Source organism: Rhinolophus sinicus, chromosome 1 (assembly GCF_057876585.1).
Source record: "Rhinolophus sinicus isolate RSI-liver-muscle chromosome 1, RSI-T2T, whole genome shotgun sequence".
In the NCBI taxonomy this organism is placed as follows: Eukaryota; Metazoa; Chordata; class Mammalia; order Chiroptera; family Rhinolophidae; genus Rhinolophus; species Rhinolophus sinicus.
In genome coordinates this window covers 130784259-130793598 of record NC_142501.1, presented here as the reverse complement: position 1 = coordinate 130793598, position 9340 = coordinate 130784259, and the positions used below count along the sequence as shown (strand labels likewise).

Here is a 9340-nt window from a genome sequence, read left to right as displayed (position 1 = left end):
ACTGGTAACCAGAGGAAGGATTCCTAATTATCTTGCAGTTCTCCTAACACAGCACTTAAGAGCGACTTCCATGTGAAGAGCCATTATAGTAGCCATCTTCTAAAAACAGGAGGCAAAATCATCTGTGGAGTGGTTTTCCTTCGACATGTAATCCACAAATTTATCCAGGCCCGTTAAAAGCATCTTTACATCCTAGGTCAGTCATTCCTCTGGTGTTGAGACTGATGATTTTCATTCGTGTATTACAGGGGAAGAGGGACCTCGGATTGATTGAGAGCCTTCTCCTATTTTTCTACACCCTATTTTTCTACATTTCTTCAGCAACCTTCTTCATTCCTTAGAAGAAATTTCCTTTTTCTTTCATATTCCTGTCTCCCCAACCCACTCTCTCAAGAAAGAGCAACTGCTTAAACCAGAGAGCCATGTCCCAACCCCCTTCATTCAAATCTTCCTTCTGGCAAAGCGCTCTAAAAAGGCGGGCTGGGAATCAGTTATCTCCAGACCAAACAGAAAGCAACCACTTCCCTATTGGAATATAGTATTTTATTTAAACAAACGACAACATAGTTTTAACAAATCCATTGTCCCCTACAGAAAAGAAAGCTAAGTGCATCTGCCTTGGGGGACTTCGGCGGCGGGACGGTAGTGGGAACGGTGGCCAGATGACCAAAGGTACTTCTTGCCTTGGAGCGGCCCCTGTAACTTGATTCTGCTGCCGACCGGCGGAGAGCCGCGGCGAGGAGGCGGCACAGCCCGGCGCGGGCGCGGGCACGGATTGGTCGCTGGGGCGGCCGGGCCTCCGCGCCTGCGCTGTGCTCCTCACGCACCGCCCATCCCACCGCCCGGTCGCGGGTCTGCGGCCTTAGGAGTGACCGGGTGGCAGCCGGCTAGCCGGCAAGCACATCGCTGGGCGGGGAGACGGTGGGCCCAGCCTGCTTTGTCTAAGAGAGACGGAGGGGGCCGCATTCCGGGCCTTCAGAATCCCTCCGGACCCCGCACCTGCCTAGGCCGGAGAGTCAGAATCCGAGGAGCCGCGGACGCTCCACCCGGTGCCGCCGCCGCCATGGCTGCCATGATGGATCGGAAGTGAGCCTCAGGGCGACGGCTGCCGGCTCCCACACTTCGAGTCCCGGTTTCCCGGCTGCCGCCGCCGGGAGAAGCGCGACGCAGCGGACTGCTGATCGTCTCGGCCTTCGCGACCCTACACCCTCAGTTCGGGCCCGCTTCCTCCCAGACTGAGCGGCGGGGAGTGGCTCCCGGCCTCCGGCCCCGGCAACGAGAAAGATGGCGGACCCGGCCGAGTGCAACATCAAAGTGATGTGTCGCTTCAGACCTCTCAACGAGTCTGAAGTGAACCGCGGCGATAAATACATCGCTAAGTTTCAGGGAGAAGACACGGTCATGATCGCGGTGAGTGACCTCCGCTCCCTCCCCCGGCACCGCCCCTTCAGGCCTGGCTGGGCTGGAGTTCAGGGAAGTGGCGGTGTGCAGAATATAGAGGGAGCAGTGGTGTCCCCAATCCTTCCGAGTGGAGTTTCCCGGTTCGGACAACCCGGGGCAGGGAGACTGCGCAGCTCCGCGTCCGTTCCTGGATCGCCCCCACCCAGAGCTTCGGTGCCCGGAGACCGGAGGCGCCGGGTCTAAGTCTGGGACACTCCCCCGCCTGGGGCGCTGGAGAAACTGGGGAGCAAGTTTAGTGTATATTTGCCTATGTTTGTGTGTGTGTATGTGTGTGCGCAGTTACTGTTGCTGATGGCTGTCGGGGTTTTGGACTACCCCCAATTTACCATTCATAAAATATGTAAAATTAAAGTTGGGCTAGGAACGTTGAGCTATGAGATCAGCCCTACTGTACCTTAAATAGTAAAGATACTTAGATTTGTAGCAACATATAACTACGAGTTGAACCATATTGTTTAACCCCGAGGCAGGAGGGAAAGCTACCCAACTACAAATATACCTGTACTTCAAATGTTTACCCATCTGCTTTTTGTTAAACAACTGAAAAAGATTAATAGAGGACTATACGAGTAAAAAGAAATAGGTGTTTTTTTTTTGAAATCGCAGTGATCAGTACTGTGTACAGATGTCGCTAATTCAGATTGGGTCAAGTGCCCAGAAGTAGCCGTACTCTCACACTCTTAACTAGGTTTTATCGGGTAACAGTCTGGGTAAAAAAAAGTTAATTTTTTGTGCGTATATCAGACAGTATTATAAAAGCAAGCTTTTAAAAACAGATAAAATTTAACCAATAAAACTAGATTTCTGGTTAGTATTAGATTTCTCCTTCTACAACTAAGGTCTACCTTGAAAAAGTTGATTTTAGTAATCCTGAGGATAGTGTCCTTTTGAAGTATAAAACATAAGATAATCAGAGTTGGCTGAATCATTGTCAGGGAGACCAAAATGTAAAGTCGGTGTGTTTTTTTGTTTTTGAGTTCAAGAAGATTAAAATGGATATTAAGATACTGCATACAGAACAGTGAACTTAACTGAAAATTCTTTGTTGGTAATGCAATGTGGCAGAACTTTTTTCTACATTGCTATCATGGCATGAAATTTTAATATTAAGTTTTTTTAGTGGCATTGCATATTTAGCATATTATTTGGACAGTTTAATTTGGAAATAGGACAGGGGTAACAGGAGATGGGACAGTGATAATGAAAAGCATTGCCATATCAGACAGGACTAAAGTTCTTTAAGAGTTTTTATGTGAAAGTTTCCGAAGTTCAGGTCTAGAAAATGAATGTTGCTCCATGTTGCTTGTTAGGCTGTTGACAAACAAGTCATTAGGTTACTAACAACTGCTACCTACTGCTGTGTGAAGACTGTCAAGCTGGTTCTTTGTTAACAAGTCCACAAAAAAATATCTTGCTGTAAATGACATCGTAGTGAGGCCAAGAAGTTAAGCACAGAAGTAGGATTCCTTTTCCTTTAGGATGATATAGGAGTATTTTAGGTGGAATCAGAGGAGGCTTGTAAGGCCTGGGTTGTAAGTTGGCAAACATGAGGCTACTAGTTTCTCAGAGTTTTTGTGATTACTCAGTCTCAACAGTGGTTGACACATGAAAGCTGTTTTCCTTAGAGTTATATTAAGAATGTCTTAATTCTCCAAAAATTCTTTTTTGTGTTTACACAAATCTTAAAGAATTACCAAGATGCATTTTTTTAATGCTGGAATTTAGGATTCACAAAATGTGTTAAGATTAGGTTAGAAGGCAACCTTCTGATACCGCCCAAATATGACATAAAATACAAGGAAAGAGTGAAAAGAAAACAATTGCCACAGGAAGCACATTTGTGCTAGGTCGTTTCCTTTGGATAAAGTTATTATAAGTTTCTTATGTTTCCTTAGTAATGTAAATAAATTTAAATGATAATATTAGAAATGATAGATGATTGAGCTGTGAATCAGCGATGAACAGTTAAGTTGGCCTTTATGTAAACTGGCAAGCGTTTTAGTCTGTTTTTTTTTTTTTAAATGTATAAGCAAAAATACATTACAAACGAGTGACAAAGCCTTAGACATGTAAGGCAACATGTTCAGTTCATTTTCAGGAACTAATCTTTTGCATATAGCAAGTCATTAATTACTCTGAGGTCTCATTTTTGTTCAGTTTTTTAAATGAATTATTTTACTTTTCAAAGGTTATTTGGGAATTTATGAGGGCTGCTGGGAGAAGTGAAATTAGAACGTCACTAGGTAAAATCTTCATGGTTTATTTGTTTTACTGGATCTTGATCCTGATTCAAAATAAATAGTTTAAGAAGGAATTACAATACAGAATTTGAAACTGAATTATTTTAAATGTTTGTACAGTCTTGTAGTTAAATCAAAATTTAAAGAATAAGTTTTTGTTTTTTGCTTTTACAAGTATAATCAGTGATCACATAGAAAGTAATTTTTAAGGATTCTGATACTCATCTAAGTTCGGTTTCCAATATTTTGTCCAAAATTTTTTTCCTTTTACTCATGTAATCAGTTATTTTAATATCACGTGACCCCCATGGCATGCAAATCTTGTAATCTTATCATGTTTTTCTGTTTTGCCATCATAGTTTTTTTTTTTGTAATTAACTTGGTGAAGCTTTGAATATCACATATTGAATGAAATAAATGAATTATTTTATGAAAACCTTTCAATAATCTATTTGCTTTAAATAACAGAATTTGGTATCTACAATAAAGGGAAGACAAGGGAAACTCCGTATGTAGTTCAAATGAGCCTGCTGAAAACAGAAAAATCCATAGAAAAACTTACTCGTGTATCTATTTATGCATCATAAAAGTGGAACATGCGCAATTGCATTGTTCAGTATCTTTACTAATCATTGTTCCTTATGTAGCATACTGTAGAGGCTGCTAGACCAAAAACAGTCTGTTGTAGTTCATTGAAATTAGAGAATAAACAATTAGATTGTCTTCCCCAGTTTCTTGACTACAGCACAAGATTTCCCTTTTCAAGTGAATGATGATTTGATGTATGATCTGATTACTTTAGGAGTGAAAATTAAAAGAAGAGCCATTATCACATACCTTTACAAATATGGAATGTTAGTTAGCCCACTATCAGAGTCTAAGGAAAATCTAGTATCATATAATCCCTTGTGATCTGATGATTACTAGTCAGAATTCCGGAGAAAGGTATATCCCTGCCAGAAGGATCTCCTTTGTAACCTAATTTGGTGTTCAGCCTGGTTTGTGCAGACAGGAATCACTTCACTTAAGAAATGTAAGGTATGGTTGCAGTTCAGATAAACTAATTCCTATTTGGTTTTGTCCCCTTGAAGCCTAACGTTAGGTGTCAGTGTATATTGTGACTGGAAGTGTCTTTGAAGATACACAGAAGTAAAGAGTGCATAATATACTGAGGCCAAGAACCAGGTTTTATTTTTATTTAAAAAAAAATTTTTTTATTGGTGAACAATGTGTTTTTGCAGGGCCCATCAGCTCCAAGTCGTTTTCCTTCAATCTAGTTGAGGAGGGCGCAGCTCAGCTCCAATATTTAGTTGCAGGGGGCGCAGCCCACCATCCCTTGTGGGAATTGAACCAGCAGCCTTGCTGAGAACTCACGCTCTAACCAACTGAGCCATCTGGCCACCCCTAATTTTTAATTTAACAATGATATACCTTCTAAACAAATTACTCAGTCCCAGCTTAATTGTTTTTGTGTTTTCATGTTCATAGTTGTACTTTAATAAGGTTGTAGAGATAGTTTACATATTTGCTGTGAGGTGATGCTAAAGTAAATAGCTGCATAATGTACGTTTGAGGTGGGTTTTACTATTACCCATTATTTTTGGCATACCTCTTTCTAAATGGTTTACAAGCACTGTTTTTTATTGATGTAAAAATGGAGATAAGCACTTAAAGGTCAGTGGTGCTCTTTTTATTCTTTAAATGTTTACTTGAATAAAATTTTTTTTGACTTATTTTGGAGGGATGAAGTTATCTTCATGCTTTTATCTGTTTTCTATTGATTAACTTGTTTCTTACAAGCAAAATTAGAATTAATCATTGTTTAATTTTTGCTTTCATACTATTTTTTACACCTCTGTTATTAAATGTATATTTTGGCTAGTTGCAGTTTCTTTCTGACTCTTTCCGAGGTTGTGAGTTCTGTAAGACTAGAGGCTGTCTCCATTTCAATTCAGTTAGCATTACTTGATCAGTTTTAGATCGTAGTATACAGCTTTTTAGTTTTGTATTCAAGGCTCTACACAGCCATATTCTCTAGTCTTTGAACACCGCAGTCTACTAATTAAATGTCATTTCTAAAATTGTTACTCGTTTACAGTATCTGATCCCTTATAGGTGCTTTGCTGGATAGATGAAGAGGGAAAATTATTTCCTTTTTGCATAGAAAAATATTAGCATGTTTTATCTCTGGGTGGTGATTGTTATTTTGATTGTACTTGTGTTTTCAGAATTGTTTTTCATGAATACATCTTGTATAATGAGTAAAACAATAGATTGTCTTTTTTCAGCCACAGCTGTAGGTTTAAATGTTAATGTCTCAGATGCATCTTAGCAAGACACTTTTATGTATGTCTTAGCCAAAGCATAATCAGACATTGAGATGACTACTTTTAATTGACACCCAAGTGAGAGCATCTTAGTATATCCATCAGGAATGCTTTCAGATGCAGAGGGAAAACAATAATTAATGAAACAATAATTAATAGTGGTTTAAATAAATAAGAGGTTACTTTTCTCGTAAAAATCTAGAGATAGGCCCTTATTGCTATACTTACTGATGCTGTTATCCTCTGTCTTAGTTACTGCCTTTTCATCATCATTTTTGCAAGATGGACATTACAGCTCCAGACATTTATTACAGAAAGGAGAAAAGGCAGCTTTAGCTGAGTTGGTCCTTTTCATAAGGAAGACAAAACCCTTCTCCAAGACCTCCCAGCAGACCATCACTTACTTCTTAGTGTCCAAAAGTGGGTCATGTGGCCACTAGTTGCAAGACGACTAGGCTAGCAAGCAGGTGGTTAGGTTTCCAGCCTATCTAGTAGGAGATGGCAGGTGGAGGGGGGAGTTGGGAATGGCCTTGGATAGCCCTTTAGGAATGTCTGCTTCATTGTTACTTTTATTCCAAGCTTTGATGAGGGAGATTGTATTATGAAGAGCAAGGTCTTTTTTTTTTTTTTTAAGCCAAGAACTAGAAAGTATTCTATAATATTAAGGATTTTTTTCTGAAGTCATAATTGTTTTGTATTTTAGGGTCCAGCTTCCTTCCTTTCCTTTCTTTAGAAGAAACTAAAGAACAGGCAGACACTTTCAAATACCCAGAAGCCCCTTGCTTCTTTCTTTTCGTCTTTCAGTAATTACTTTCTCTCCTAGATTCCTAAATTGTGAACATTAAAATATGCTCAGGTCTTGCCCATCTTAAGAAAATTATCTTTCTTAGACCCACAGCCAGATTTCTGCTCTACTTGGTTACCTTCCATTCTTTTCTCAACCCATTCCAATCCGACCTTTGTCATTGGATACTTACTTTTCAGTTTTGCTTGACCTTATAGCTATATTTGACACAATCACTTCCTCCTCGAAAATTCTTCCTTGATTTTCATGGACACTGCTCTGATTTGTTTCATTCTATGCCTCTGGCTCCTTCTCAGACTACATCAGCAGTTCTCTAAATGTGTTCCCAAGGTGGAGTCCCCAAGATCCTTTCAGGGGTCCCACGAGGTCAAAATTGTTTTCAAAGTAACTATTGTAATTTTTGCTGTATTGACAATTGCGTTTTGTCTTTATTCCTTATATTTTAAACTTTACTTCCTTTGATTTCTTGAATGCGACAGGCTCCTTTCTGCCTTCGGATCTTTTTAAAGTTTTATAAATTTATTTGAGCCAAACTGATGACATCTGCCCGGGAGCGAGATCTCAGATGCTCCCTCCTTTCTGCCTTGGGATCTTTAAGCATCCTATTCCCAGTGCCTAGACTACTTACTCACACTCACCCTCCCTCATGACTAATACTGAAGATCAGCAGTAAGCTAGGTGCTACTTATTCTGAAGTTCTTAAACATTCCTTCTCCAGTGTTTGACTGACATTCTTCAGCCTTCCCCCAAACTCAGGTTCTCCTGTTAAATGCTCTGAGTACTTTCGTAATACTGTCGCATGAGTCAGAATTCTAGTCACTTAATTATTTGTCTGATGTCTGCCCCACTTTACTTATGGTCCACTAAAACAGAGTGAATCTGTCTTGGTTATCTTTCTAGCATGGGGTCTAGCATAATAGACATTCCATAAATATTTGTTAAATGAATGAATGTCCGAAAAGCTGTTGCAGTAAACTGTAAAGCTGAGTAGAGTAATGGAAGGAGCCTGGAACTGAAAGACAGATTTGGATTTGAGTTTCAATTTTGTCGACAATAACTTTTGTACCTTTCATGATTCTAGTTTCCTTAGCTGCAAAATGATATTAATATTGAAAGTACAGTCTCAACACCTGCCAGAGAAGACACTCATAAAATAAAAATTCACTCAGCAAAATTTGAGTGCCTACAATGTAGTGCTAATTATAACTACTGTGCTAGGCCCTGAAAATACAACAAAGACTAAAACAGACATTCTTGTTTTTGTGGTGTTTTATTTTCGTGGATTTGTATTAAGTGATCTTAGGTCCTCTCCACAAGGGTTCTATGACATGAAGTGATGCGTAGAAGGTATCCTATTGTGAAGGTGATATATATGATATCTTTAAATTAAAGGAGCTTAGAAATGCCTTCACCTTTAATTTGTGTAGTTGAAACTTTTGTTTCTGTTTTTCAGACCAAACCTTACGCGTTTGATCGGGTGTTCCAGTCAAGCACATCTCAAGAGCAAGTGTATAATGACTGTGCAAAGAAGATTGTTAAAGGTAAATATGTTTAACCTAAGTTGTCCCAGCAAGAAGTAAAATTTTGTTTGTGATCTTTCCTGTTTATCCAACATTCTTTTTCATTTTAATGTCCCGTCTTATTTAAACAACTTCAGTAATTAATAAAAAGTTCAAACACAATTAGTAAACTTACTGTTGCTCAAATTCCATGATCTAATTTATATACAGTACCTAGTGAAAGGAGTTGTTTTAAGAATTATAGTATTACACTACAGTGTTATTGGGAGGTGCATTTCTATTAGATATTCCCCGGAGAGTTTTTCTAAGGTAGCAATTTTAGAAATATAGCAGCATGAGGATAAAAATAAAATTGTTAGGCAAGTTTCTAACAACTAAAAAATGGCTGTCTGTCATTCTCTCATTCCATTGTTATTCCTTCCCCAACGAGTTATCTTGTATCAGCAGAAAAACCCTTGAGGAATTGAACACAGGTTGTCAAGGGTGAGAAAAGTAGTATATTCCAGTTCATACTATTAACTTATATTAGGATATTTTTCAGTTTTATATTTTCTAAAACCATAGGACCCTAGACCTGTGAGGATGTTAAGTGATTATCTGGACTTCGTTACAGAAATCCCTTTTCTCAAAGGGATCTCACAGTTAAATAGCCATTACTTTATGATTTATTTCATTTTTTGACAGCTCTAATTGTTAAAAAATGCTTCTCAGATTGAGGCAAAATCTTCCTTGTAGTATTCACTAGAATAGAGGTTGGGATTCAATATAAAAGTGGGCAGGTTAGTATTAAGTAGGAACATAGACAGTTCATCCAGTAACAGGAGGGGAGGTAGAATTTATGGATAGAAGTAGATTTAAAGATGTGATGGAGGGAAAATGTAGTTTTTTGGTTTTTTTTTTTCATATTCCATTTTGTCTATGATACAGGGAGCAAAGTCATCATAGAGAGAGGATGGGGGAGGAGGTTTTAGGAAAAAGTATGACATC

The 9340-nt window shown here is 39.0% G+C and overlaps 1 protein-coding gene across 2 annotated transcripts in view; it reads left to right on the top strand.

Annotated features, from left to right (window-relative positions):
• Nucleotides 1–832: 832 nt before the first annotated feature.
• Nucleotides 833–9340, top strand: part of KIF5B (kinesin family member 5B) — a 39915-nt gene continuing 31407 nt past the window's right edge. For both annotated transcript variants that reach the window (XM_088789584.1, XM_019731491.3), the window contains exons 1-2: nucleotides 833–1410; nucleotides 8287–8374. In XM_088789584.1, the coding sequence (XP_088645710.1) occupies nucleotides 1285–1410; nucleotides 8287–8374 (214 nt within the window). In that variant the 5' untranslated portion in view covers nucleotides 833–1284. The remainder of the gene's footprint in view (nucleotides 1411–8286; nucleotides 8375–9340) is intronic.